A 14,915-nucleotide genomic window follows, 5' to 3' on the forward strand; every position below is an offset into this window, starting at 1 on the left:
GGATACGAATGAGCAAGGAACTTGATACGGATCTTGTTTAAGAGAGCAAATATTCAGTTACTAAGTGATGGTATATACTTGTTTCACCGCCAAAATACATCAGAACAATGGATATATATGAAGTCATTTCATGCACAAAAACGTCTTCAAATTCTGGTACATAAAATTCTTACAACAGCTAAAGATAACTTTCCTGAAGAAAATATGGACTACTTCGTTTTCCAGTACGTTAATGCTTCATGTCATCGAGCGAAAATCGTTAATATGTGGTGCAAGAATATGACTATTCAAAGACTCATGTGGCCTCCAAACTCACCTGACATGAATCCAATTGTAAAGTTTGGGCTCATATGAGCAGAAGACTCAATAGAGAACTATCTCGGATAAAATGGAATTCACGGAACAGATAATCCGGGAGTGATTCCATGATATCAAGGTTGCATTTTGCAATAGTCTTGTCACCAAAAGGCCTCGTCGATTCCCTGCATTTCCTAAAGCCCATGGTCTACATACGAAATCTAGTTTGATGTATTGTACCTCTCAATGTTCGTACACAATATATCTTACTCATGAGAAATTACATTTTTTTGTTTTGTTCTGTTATTGTTGATCTTTCATACTTTTATGTGTGATTCTTCCAACAGCCGTTTTTGCTAAAAACACACATAGCTACCAATATATGCATATAAATTTATTATATGCATATAAAAACCTGAAATTGAAAATTAAGAACGAACTGCTCGTTAAAAATATGTATTGTAATATTATCAGCAATTCATGTAAAAAAATCATATTGGTTAATGTATGTTGTGAAAATCATATCCGAGCAAGTGTCGCTATTTTTTCTTTACAGAGTGTATATGAGATGTGGACCTACTGATTAACGTGGAATCCGAACCACATGAGCTCCCACCGGGAATCGAACCCGGGTCTCCCATCCGTTATGGTTTTTTTGTTATGTAACATAAACTTTGTTTATTGATATTTCTGATTGACATTATCTTTAATCCATGTAACAATTATTTCTAAGAACTATAGTTTTATTAAAGTAAGAGTCTGTAGCTGATATTCTCAGTAAAGTTAACAATCACTATGTGAACGAGGCAGACAAACATACACGTTGTTGAAACAGTGGTGGCAAACAAATATTTCGAATAATACTTCAGCTACTTGAGAAAGTTAATTTCATGTGAATAATAGTATCATAAACTAAACGAAGTGACGTCATCATCATATAAATTTGCTTTGCATAATGCGTTGGAGAACTATATAATAGAGATATGAGTCTCACTATTGAAATGCATTAATTACTAATGAAAAATAGGTTTATATATATATATATATATATATATATATATATATATATATATATATATATATATATATATATATATATAAGCATTAATTCTATTTCATTTCACATTTGTTTACCGTTCATAGAATTAAGGTTGTTGGAGATTGTTGTTAGTCTCAAAATTTTGTAGCTGTTTTTATTACAACATTAATATTTTTATATTGTAATATTGTAATGTAACCTTATAATACCATATGACACTAAATAACATAATAGATCTTGTGTTCTAAAATTACGCCAAGGTGTTATAAGATACAATATTGCAATACATTAACTCTAAAAACTGTGTTTTTACATAATAATGCAGTGCACAACGTGTGACATTGAAAATACAACTACAATTAATTATTCTAAACGAAATTGTACTGGTGCGAATCAAACGAAACTGGAGTGCGACATGAGTAACGTTTTTCCTCATTTCGTTATTTCGTAAACAAGTTTGTCAAAATTAGGTTGCAATTTACTATTTATTAACTACTTACAATAATATGTTTTCTTTGTTAATAAAAGTTTTACGTTGTTAATAAAAGTTTTGTATAGAAATGTGAAATGCTCTGAGATCTTCTGTTATATTGAAACTAACAAACAATCTCTAAATTAGTTTTAATATTTCCTTTGCTTCAATTCTTCTGTACTAGTAATAAAACAGATCTTGGGGAAATCAGAAACAAAATATTTAATTTTATCGTTATATTTATTTACAAAAGAAACACATTATGCTTCTATATGCTAGGTGTTTTGCACACAAATTTTAAATGATGTTCATTACATTTGAACAAATTTTACTAACTCTTTTGGAAACAAATTACTTTTTTAACATTTCAGGGAAATATCAAGAATGTACGCTGCATGGCATAAGGTGTTACACACAGCAATTAGGTAAGTGTTGTTTTTATACTTATTTTATCTTAATTTATTTAATCTTAAAAAATACTTAACGGAAGTAATGTTTCTGTAGCCTCACAAGTTGTGGATCATTGCACAGACACACATATGTTTCAGCTGTTAAATGTCTTCTACTAGCTCTACGTTCTGAGGAAGGCACCAAATAGCCGTTGTTAATCCTTGACAATGACTGGAAGCTCAGAAAGCGTACATACAATATAAAAGAACATGTTGCTTTTCATTTCGACAGTAGCAAGGTCCAGTATACACTATGATTTATTAGATTAAAAGTCTAAATCGACCGTTAATTTTTAAGCTTTATTTGCAAATAATTGTCAATTAATGTTTTTCTACATGTATGCATTATTTGTAATTTGATCATTTTAATAAAGTTTTATGATGAAGGTTTATTTTAAATCTGTGTAAATTACCGAAAAATATATTCAAATAGTAAACTTTACGAATATAAATAAAAATGAGTATGATGATGTTTGTTTGGTAGTTCATTATAAACCACTGTGAAAATGTTGATCGTTTTTGGTACTTCAATAAATCCTAGTGTAACTTAGATTTCTAGTACATTTTCCACAAGAGTGTTAGAAGGGTGAGGATACAATAGAAATACTGAAACTAACTGGTATTAATATCCAATCGATAATTTGGCCGACGCTAAGATGCTTTGTGCCAGTTTTGATGTCATTTAGGTCCAAATTTATATTTATGCATATCCTGCAGCGAAGGGATTCAAATGCTTTCTACAGGCCTAATTACTATTACGGGTGAATAAAGGGCATTTCAGATAGTTTAAAATTATTGTAAATTGTTAGATATTTTACAATTTAAGATAGTGATTTTGTAGGTGTTAAGTTTTAACTGAATTTTCAACATAGTTTAAGAGTTTCTGATACTGGATTATTATCCTGAAAATTCTCTGGTTGATATTTATTTAGAATTCAAATATAAAAGTAAATTTATTGATAAAATTTGATTATTTTCAGGACAATCTACTAATTTATGGGACTGTTCCTGCTTACCAACTTGTGAATACATCAATGTACAGTCTTCTAAGTTTTTTGCTAAGAGGTGAGTAATAATAACATTGTCATCTCATCTCTGGTTTACAAATGCTGATGACTTAATGACAAGATCACATGACTGCTTATTTTATATTGAAAAGTCCATATTATATGTTATATTTATAATAATCAATTGACATTTAGTATTTTTTTTAGCAAGGTACTAGGTAAGAGATGTGAATGTTAGTGGCCATTTAGAGAAATAAGATTTGTTGTGTGAACCTTAATGATACAGTAGTTAGAAGAAAAGAGCAAATGAAAGTTCCATATCTGATTTTGACGTCAAATTTCTCGTCAATTATATATGCACGCGATATGAATGAAGCTTATATAGCAATAACTTGTAGGATTTGATTATATATGTAAAATTATGTATGTATTTACATTTTTCAGAGAATTGTTCTCTCGTACTTTAAAACTAACTAGTTTGAATCTTGAGTTAGTATCCACGGTAAAATCAAGTTAATAACTTCCCCTCTTCTTCGTCTTGTAAACATTTTACTTTTTATCGTTTCGATATGAGTACGTTTTCTTTGATATCCCAAATATTTACTTATTATGCATGTTTGCAATATTACTATTCTGTCTCTAACTTTTTATAATGTTATCTGATTGATTTTTTTCTTCATTAGCTATCTTTTATGATATTCCTTTCTTACGCACTAGACGTACAGTATATAAGACTTATATTTTTTCGTAAATCTTCATAAACATTATTTAATTATGGAAGGATATACCTAATATTATTTTGTAAGCTTAAAAGACTAGTAGATCTAGCAAGCAAATTAAGGGCCTGCCTTACTAAACATAATACAAAATTTACCATTTTCTACTGCTTGATTTTCATAAGCGACAGGAGATAATGAAATGCAACTTACCACAATCATAGATAATGTTACTCTACAACAGAAAATATGAACCTAAAGAATGTTCAGTATTGTCGTCTATAGAAATTACTATGTTCCCGGAATAACAGCGCCACTAAAATCTAAGGTAAGGCATGGACTAGAATAACGCACTCAATTGCATTTGGTTACGTATCACGTTGTTTTGGTTTTGGGAAGTAGGTTTTAAAAATACAATTACTTTTTTTAAATAATAGTTGTATTTAGCTTGTAATAAACAAAATAGTTTTAAAATACAGTTATTAAAAGTAAATAAAAATGTTGTTTAAGAAGTAACTCTCAGGAAAAGAAAACAACATGATACGTAACCAAATGCTGTTGAGATCGTTCCTCTAGTCGCTGTCTTAATTTAGATTTTAGGGGCGTTGTTATTCTGGTAACACTGTAATTTCTATGGATGGCAACACTGAAGATTCTTCAGGTTCATATTTTCTGTTGTAGAATAACATTATCTCTGATTGTGGTAGTTGCATTTCATTATCTCCTTTCACTTATGAAAAAACAAGCAAAAGGGAAATGGTAATTTTGTATTATCTTCAGGAGTCTGGCTTTTAAGCCTTGTATAACAAATTATTTAACATTTTTACTACCAGTAGTATGTGAGTATCAGTGTTGTATTTAGAGGTATTAGTGTCACCGCTTAGAGAAAACAAGAATGGAAACAGTAGATTTTGTTATATATGCAAGATATAAATAAATAAATAATATTTTCTAGCATAATAAAAACTCCCAGTTTATATTGTCAATGAACGAGATATCTTTCAGGGCCACAAAAGTAGTTTTTCTTATTTTCTCGAAAATTATACACGGAGCTCAGATCTAGGTATGTCATTTGTTCAGCTTGATGTCATATATAACTATTGATAACTAACTAACTAACACTATGGCCTTTGGAACCCGGAGGTTCAATGCTGCGCTCACAAGTTCTCTCCATTCACTTTTATTCTTAGCCAACTGAATTCAGGTTCTACTTTGTAGTCCTATTTCAGCGAGGTCCATCTTAATACTGTCCTCTCACCTGCGTCTAGGTCTTCCTAATGGACGTTTTTCGATTGGTCTTCCAGTTAAGGCTTTAAAAGCTTCTTCTCATGCTGACTCATGCTGACTACATGACCTGCCGACCTGAGCCTCCTAGACTTGATGACCCTAACAATGTTTGGTAAACATTGTAATGAAGTTTCCGCCATTCCTCATTCCTCTTCCTCTTGGGTTCGAATATTCGTTTCAGAATTTTATTCTCGAATAATTTCAGTGTATGTTTTCCCCTCTGAGTAATCGACCATACCTATTGACACATATAAATTAGGAATACTATATTAGTAAAACAGAAATTACAGTTTGACAGTATAAAATCATCACTTTGAGTTATATCTCATTAATTATACAAGTAGTATACGAGATGATAAGTGATTTCTTTGTTAGAGACGAAAGGAGAAAGGGGCCTTCTAATAGAAAAGAAGTACTTTGCGAAACAGGACAGCATTTGATAGCATCTTCTCAAAACGAGACTATCCCAAAGTTCGTGTCGTTGTTTACACTAAATACAATGCGCTGTAACATTCTTAACGTCTTACTGAAGATTTTGATGAAGGTATATTGCAATATTTGGTACACCTTTACAGGTAAGAAAGTGTTGTAGTGTTTCATCAATCTGTGATCTCCTGTAGCGTTATTAGTAACGCTCTTGCCTTTGATGCAAGCAGTACTGGGTTTGCTTGCCGATGCCGGTCGAAAATATGTAAAAGTATATTTAGGCTAGCCATAATAAGTGTGGTCTTCCTCATTCCCACCAGGCAATTATGGGGATGGCATCTAATATAATGATCTCAGGCCGTTTCCTTCCTTCTATTTTTCTTTCTTACTGCACAGTTCTCCGAATAGTGCGGCCGCCGATGGATGTTATCCCTCATACGAGACGTTCTAACATGATCATGGAAGCCAAAAACTCAGAAATATTCTTTCTAATCCTGATTCTATTCCCAATCTTAATCCTTCATCAATCTCTAGCTTTATAAACAAATTCGTTTTTTTTTTTTACCGGAAACTTGACATGAACTTTTACATTACAATAATTTTGCTTAAATTAATGGGGATTAATTACATGGATCGCTATATCTTTCATAGAAGAGCACATTTTCTTTCCTTAAAGCTAATGATATCGTAGATACCATTATTAGTTTTGAACCTGATGTTATTGTTTCAAGAACTCTTGTTGTCCTTACACATTGTAGATAAAGTTAGTATTCAAAAGGAATTTGATACAGAAAATTAGCGTTAATGACAGTTTTTATAATAATCACGTGAGAAATTAAAAGCGTTTTCATTATCTCAATGCAAATAACCACATTTAAGGTAACTTTATTCTCTTGAAGCTTTAATTAATCTCATTTCAGAGCTACGGTTGTCGAAATCAGTGACGTCATTGTGGTCACAATCACGTTGATGGCGAGGGACTATTTGCTAGAAAACCGCCTTCTTATGGTATAAAATATAAATATTGAAGGTGGTTTTGCATTGTAATCTGACATTTTCATTAATTGGAAAATTGCATCAGAAAGTAAAGTTGGCAGTCTCCTAATATTTTAGCAAGGGAAACCTTACGTCTAAACATTTTCATTATACAATTAGAAAAATTTAGAACACTAATATATTTAATTTTCGATTTACAGGATAAGTGTGCAAAAGTTCATAATGTATATGATGGTTGGATTTCCAAGGATTAGATACATTCGCGATATAGTATTTGGAAAGCTAGAACTACTTGGTAAGAACAGTGCAAGTATCTGTCTTCTATAATATCAATAAACCTTCTCTATTCTTACAATGTATTAATGTAGGGAGAGACAGTATTCAAAATCAATCCCAACATTGGTTAAGAACAATAGTTCAAGTAACTAGCACAAGCATTTATACTAGTATATTTAGAGAGTAAATGGTATTAATATAATCATAAATGAGCCTTACGAACAATGGAATTTTTCACGTCAAACTTCGTGATAATATAGTAGACCACCATGGACACTACAAATAGCTTGCAAAATTACAACGATAATAATCGCTTCTGGTTCTTCTTGTATCTATATTTGAGCCATTAAAACAACGCATACTCTGTTCCTTACTTCATTCCATTTATTTGTATATTGTGATAATGGTTGCCACTGACTTCATCGTATCCAAAATCCTATTACTTAAACATTTGATTATCTCATCTTTTATATATTGACAATCATATCATTTAAAAACATTTCTTTCTGTTCTTCAGATAGCAAAAATCAGCCAGCCTAGTACATATTTTGAATATCTTATGACCCAAAATATACTAATATACAATGCACAGTTCTATATTATGGCGTCCGACGGACTTTTCTTTTTGTTCATTAACTTCGTAAAAAGAAAATGAATTCTAAACCTTTACATATACATGTTAATCATTCGAATTTTCGAATGTATCTCGTATATTTAAAAATTACAATTCATATAATTATACATATATATTATACTTAATTATACCACAATATTATTATCATATTTATCTTAAACTTTATCATCATTTTCATTTATTTATACATTTCAACGACGATAAGGCACATTCGAACTTTGATTTATAAGTTGTTTGACTTTTAAGTCCTTTCTCGGGTCCATTAAATGCTGGTTACAAGCTATTAATTATTTACTTAGGCTTTATGAAGAATATTTCGAGAAAGAAGTACGTGATATCCATATAGTTGTTCTTTGAACGCAACATGATCGAATATAAGATGCAGTTAAACAAAATATAAATTAAGATTAAAATATCAATAATAATCAAGACATAGCATTAAGACATTTGTTGACATAAATTGAGTAACTGCGATCATAGACATGAACTCAAAGATCAAATAACATAAAATAAAATACAATAAACCGAGAAATCATAATAATAGTTAAAGTAAAATCCATTGAATACGATCTTTTCGAACATCGGAATTCCAGTCTAAGTTACATGAATGGAACACGAATAATGAGATTGATAATACAAATATCAAAGGAAACACTTAAAATTAAAACATTTGTACGAATAACAAACGAAATCATAATTATATTTAAAGAAAAGTCAATTGAATACGGTCTCCTCAGACGCCGCAACTTCAATCTAAGTTACATGTCCAACGACTTTGTTTGGGTTGCATCGAAAGTCACAAGCCGCAATACAGTCTTGCGCGTTATTTACATCTGCAGTTCTTTGTTTCTTACGTTGAGAATTTTCGTTATCTACGGAATTTCTACGTAATCTACATCGAATGTGATTAGATCTAATGCTTGCATGCTTCTTAGGCGAATGTAATCGTACTACGCTAGGATTGGGTCGAGTCACACAATCACATTTACCGTAACTACTAAAGTTAGGTTCGGTTATCTTACCGGTAACACTAGGTTCAGTTCTTCTTCGCTTCACTGGATGTGAAATATTGTGTCTCCTGATGGATCTGTATTTCTCCTTTACATGACATCCACGATAATCGGTCCTGCCATGGTTTCTGTTTCTTCTGTTATTAGGCTGCGTTATGTCACCGGTCCAATTAGGTTCCGTTCTTCTTCATTTCACTGATGTCTCGTAACCTGTCTGTACCTATTCTTTCCACAATGATCACGATACTTTGTCCTACCACGGGTTTTATTTCTTCTGTGGTTAGGTTCAGTTGTATCACCGGTACACATGAATTTAACATCTCCTTGCACATTGGGCTCGCACTTCAATCTCACATGGTCACTTTGAACTTGATTTCGAAGGTTAGTCCGATTCGAGTTCGCACTGTATTGTACCATTGCTGGATTTTCAAAACTTTGCAAATTCACACTAGAATGATGGAAACTGACGCACTGCATCACGTTCTGCGAAGAGACCACCAGATCGTTCGCCATCATCATTCTGGTCTTTTCGTTGAATGAACAATTCAACAGATTCAACTCACTCGACCAATCAATACATGCACTAATAGGAACACACGTCTTCTTCCTGAATTTCACAAATATTGGAATCAACTTATCTTCTGCTACATGAACCATAGGATTAATATCATGTTGGACATACGGGTAACGTAGACAGTTAATAGCGTTCTCAAGATGAGGATTGTCATAACTTCTAGCACACTAATATCTACCAGAATCTTCGTTACAACAACATCGGCAAGACAATCAAAAACATTTGAACGTAGAGAAAAAATAGGATAATCTGATCCAATCAGTACGGCAGTACGCTTATAAGAACATTCGACTAATTCCATACAGAAATTCAAATCAACAATGTCATATTTCTTCGCCGACGCAAATTTAGGAATTGTAGAACGTTCAGGTTCCTTTGACGCGTTCCTGCTGACTGTTAATGAGGTTTCTTCAGCAATTGTTTGTTTTAATTCTTGCCTCAGTACTGTTCGTTGATCCAACGTTTGTTCTAGTTTTTTCAGTTGTTGGTTCATTTTAACAAATTGTTCATCAGTATGTCTAGCTTGGTCCTGAGCCTGTTCCTTGATTTGCTGGGACAGCTCTTCGTTACGTCGTGCTTGGTCCTGTGCCTGTTCCTTGATCTGCTGGGACAGTTCTTCGTTACGTCGTGCTTGATCCTGTGCCTGTTTCTTGATATGCTGGGTCAGTTCTTTTAGGAATTCCAACATGTTATCTGAATAATTCATGGCTCAATGTTGTTTGCTTCTACTCTTCTTCGAAACGATACACATTCAGTCAATCCCGGGTTCCGGGCACCATTATACAACGATAGTAATCGCTTCTGGTTCTTTTTGTATTTATATTTGAGCCATTAAAACAATGCACACTCTGTTCCTTATTTCATTCCATTTATTTATATATTGTGATTCTGGTTGCCACTGACTTCCTCGTATCCAAAGTCCTATTATTTAAACATTTGAATATCTCATCTTTTATATATTGACAATCATATAATTTAAAAACATTTCTTTCTCTTCTTCAGATAGTAAAAGTCAGCCAGCCTAGTGCATATTTTGAATATCTTATGACCAAAAATATACTAATATACAATGTACAGTTGTAAAATCAGGTAGATGGAAACAGTATACTGTAATACTGGAACAAATTAGACGCAATGATTGCACAGGACATAGGCCGTTTAAAGAAACATTTTCAATAGGCCAAAATATTATGTTGAATTACCGACGAGATAGTTACGAATGAAGATCAAATGGTAAAAAAAAGGTAAATGTACACTTCTGTCAGAAAAGTAAATGTACATCTCTTTTCTGAGTCTGGCATTCCTTCTCTCTAACCGTGAAGAATATGAGAATTAAATCAATCAAAGGTGTAGTGAAGTGTAATGAGGAAAGCTTAATCTGAATAAGACATTGAAGAGGGCACAAACTGTGAATACGAATAGTGCATGGTGTTAATAAAGGACGACACTGAGAGAGAAATCCAGAAACAGCTGGTAAACGGAGAAAAAAGAGTAAAAATTGTAGAAGTCGGAACATAAAATGCAAACGCAAATAAATACGTCGACAACGATCTTGGTGTAGTGGTTAAGGCACTAGATTACAAATTCAAAGTACATCAGTTCAAGTCCACTCCAGGGAGTATTTTTTCAAATGTTTGTTAATAATACATACAGCACATGAGAGATGTTAAAACAGAGCGTATTAACCGTTTAATATTTTAAGTAAAAACAAAGTAAAAATTCCAGTGACATTCAATAGAGAAGTTAAACCATAAAGCGAGGAAGCAGTTATATCTAATTAGGGGTACGTATCAAAGGGCAGTGATCGGAAAAACGAAATTTTCCTGAATTTCGTACCTGTGAATATCTAAAATAGACACATTTCTCCAGAGATGCGCTAATCGCAGAGACCGTCATGTCAGAAATGCCGCTAAATTTCTATGCACTTTTTCTCATCATCACCCCTTGAGAGAAAACCGCCCTCAGTTCGAAAGTTTCTCTTACTATATATATATATATATATATATATATATATATATATATATATATATATGAATAACGCTTTTTGTGAACGCCATAACTGCTGTAACTTTCAGCATATCGAGAACAAACTTGGCACAAACATTAATTGTTGAAATATCTTGGACGAATTCGTTAGCCACAATAATCAGGTAAAATGTTCAAAATGGCTTCCTTTCAAACTTTTGGAAAGTTTCAAAGGAACCAAATTTGGCCCATAAATGGGTATTCACAATGTTTGAGTGACTTTTCCTATGTTATTGAAATATTTGTGTGGAGGGACATATCTTCTTTTGTTGAAATATTGGACCTGATTAATCACCTAAAGAAGGTTCGCGCCGTTTTGCTATGGTCAGGCTCGGCTTTTGGGAGGGTTTAATATTTTCCTATTGGAACAATGCGACTATTAATGATGACGTGAAGTTACAGGTTGAAAGTGAAGTAACTTGCGAAACGTCTTATTTGAAAGAATAGTATAATAAATATGCTTTCTCCTAACACAGAGAACTATAAATCAAATATTTCAAGTTCGAGAACATGAACGGCGAAAAGTGTTATTTGATTTGTTTTTAGTATCACATTGCATTGGAAATAGTGATAGGCAACATTAGTGATAAGTAAAATAATAATAATAATAATAATAATAATAATAATAATAATAATAATAATAATAATAATAATAATAATAATAATTATTATTATTATTATTATTATTATTATTATTATTATTATTATTATTATTATATTATCGGTAAAAGATGTTGTTTGTGGCAATGTCATATGTTCCTCAATTCTTCATCAAAAGTATTGATTGAAACCTCCATGTCTTCCTTATAAGCGAAATATTATTAATTTATATCGAGAGAGCGGAAGGTGGTTTGAAGATGGGAATAACGTTGGACACTATGCACCCACAAGAGCCATGAAAAAAAATATATGAAAGCGCCACTCCATTAACTGGATTAAAAATTAAAGAAGAGAAAATAATGCAAATAATAAAGAAGAAAGTCCTTTGTGGCTTTCATGCGGAGTCATGTGGCCACGGCAGAGTCCTCTACAGGAAAAATATCAGTAATATATATCGAGAGAATAGAAGGTTGTAGAGGAATGTGACCAACGTTGGTCACTGTGAACTTATAAGGCGCATCGAAAAAGTATGAGGGGCACCAGCCCCCTTACTTATTTCCACATGATAATATAAAATTATATTGTACGAAATATACGCACGGGTCAGCTATTATTATTATTATTATTATTATTATTATTATTATTATTATTATTATTATTATTATTATCAATAGCATCTTTCACTACCTGTGCATGTTTGACATGGAACTAAAGAGAAGATCCATTATTCGTAGAAAGAATAAGAATAGACAGTTACTTTAACTGAGAAGGAGGACGGGAACTATGAAAAGAGTACAACCTGTAGCTAAAAGAAACAATACTTTCTTGCAAATGGATAAAAAAAATAAGCCAAGATAGATTCCAACTCGGGTGGCAAGCGTGAGAAGCCAGTGCCGTGTCCACTTACACCCTGCATCGTTAGGGATTATAAACACTGCATTAACAGCTAGGCTATCACTTCCTTGGGTTTTAGATTGTGATCACGTGTTCCTTCTTTCCTTAAAGTCAACAATGGCCTTACATGTAGTAGTTGAACCTAGAGTCATGTTGGGAATAAGAAACAGAAGGTTTATTGGGCAAAACGGAAACTATTGGCATCAGAAGAAATATTTATCTACGAGGCATCCGTAGTAACATAATTCGGAATAGTTACTGTTTAGTTCACAAAACGTAGGCAGGGCTATAGAAAGCAAACATGCCGCGTCAACGAGGTCGACTAGAATTGACAGAGGCGGAAAGAGATGTGTAGTAGTACAACAACTTTGGTTAAAGTGATATTTCGTTCTGTATCTTGAAATAGATCGTATGTAATATATCACAATTTTACAGAAGAACAGAGAAAGAAAAAAATGTCTCTAAGAAAAAGAGAAGGAAATGAAAGCTTGATATACTAACTTTGTCGATATTCCTTTACTAACCCTATCATGTAGACAAATGGATGTAGCTGTGAATACTACAACTTGAATTTAACGATAGCCGTTTAGACATTTAGTTGTTTGCAGGATTGTATATTCACTAAAAAGATAATACATAATACAATTCTTCATACCGCAGCTTCCACTATCCAGATACATGCGATTTCTTGTTATATTAGGTATAATGAAGCGAGTGCTGACATATTTTAATATCCGAAAGAACAGAGAAAGAAAACATGTCTGACGTTGTGAGGTTGATATACTAACTTTGTCTATATTCCTTTACTAACCCTATCATGTAGACATAAATGGATGTAGCTGTGAATACTACAACTTGAATTTAACGATAGCCGTTTAGACATTTAGTTGTTTTCAGGATTGTATATTCAATAAAAAAATAAGACATAATACAATTCTTCATACCTCAGCTTCCACTATCCAGATACATGCGATTTTTTGTTATATTAGGTATAATGAAGCAAGTGCTGACATATTTTAATACCCGACGTATTGCAGGATACAAAATGCTTTGAATTACTTGTTTGTTTGTAGACAGCTATTGGTTTAGTGTTCTGAAAGGTTCTGCGTAAACACTATTGTCCATTTCGATTAAGTTAATTGTCTATTAAGTTTATTATGTACTTCTAAATTCTATGCACACAATTTGGTTTAACAATCTCTTTATATTTGAAAAATATAAGAGTAACAGTCTTCCATTTGTGGTGATGGAACAACTGTCGGGAGTTGATAACTCTCTTAACGGTGGGCTCCTCCGTGGCTAAACTTTTAGCGGAATCTCCTTCTAGTGAGGAAGCGGATATCAAATCCAGCAGATGTTAAGGAAAAGAAACAAAGTTCCCGATTGAGAGATTTTCTGGGAATTCCAATAAAAATGGCTATCTCGCTTTTCCCCTCAAATATCTAGAAAAGAGTTAAAATCGTGGCCAAATCTTAACATCATAAAACAAACAAAAACGAATCAAATATCGCTAATTTGTATTTGTGGTCTTTTTACAAAATGTCTGGAACTGCCAACTCACAACGGCCTTAGGTTTTATCATATCTAAAATGGGTTCAGAGGCATTGATATCACAAGATGGTTTCAGAGCCACTAATATCACGGGAAAGTCACATAGATAATTTATTTAACCTCAGGCATACCATGGAAAAGTTAATATTGGTCACACACTTATTTTATTTTACAGGTTACAGTATTTTGTAAAATATCAGAACGTTTTACATTATTAGTTACCTTTAATTATGTTACCTTTCAGTTTTCATATATCAACTGAAACTTTATGAAAAAGCTAACATGTCAAGCGGGGTAATTTGACTCTCATCTTTGTTTTGTAAGTATTTTTCTTATCCGCAAACCCACCATAGTTTCTGTTTTCTACATATATTATTCCTGTGTGACATTTATACATTAAAGCGAACAAAAATAGTTTTCGATGTTATATTATTCGTCTCAAATCTGTTTGGAAAATACAATCGAAAAGGAAAACAATATAAAAAGTAAAACTAAGATGAGCAGTGTGTAAAGTTTAATTTGTGAACACTACTGAACCAATAGAAAACATGTCATACATTTCAAAGATGACAAATATAATATATATATATATATATTATTTCAGATATCGATATATGAATGTTTCTGATATTATTTCAACAAGATCTATTTCCACTCTCTCT

General features: G+C 32.4%; 1 protein-coding gene across 1 annotated transcript in view; it reads left to right on the forward strand.

Moving 5' to 3' along the window:
- Window positions 1-14,915, forward strand: part of LOC145667057 (uncharacterized) — an 85,611-nt gene that overhangs the window by 5,875 nt on the left and 64,821 nt on the right. Inside the window, exons 4-6 of the mRNA XM_081734757.1 lie at window positions 2,180-2,233; window positions 3,238-3,322; window positions 6,890-6,984. Coding sequence (XP_081590883.1) covers window positions 2,180-2,233; window positions 3,238-3,322; window positions 6,890-6,984 — 234 coding nt within the window. The remainder of the gene's footprint in view (window positions 1-2,179; window positions 2,234-3,237; window positions 3,323-6,889; window positions 6,985-14,915) is intronic.

This window comes from Thermobia domestica, chromosome 12, assembly GCF_964235325.1.
Source record: "Thermobia domestica chromosome 12, izTheDome1.hap1.1, whole genome shotgun sequence".
NCBI lineage: Eukaryota > Metazoa > Arthropoda > Insecta > Zygentoma > Lepismatidae > Thermobia > Thermobia domestica.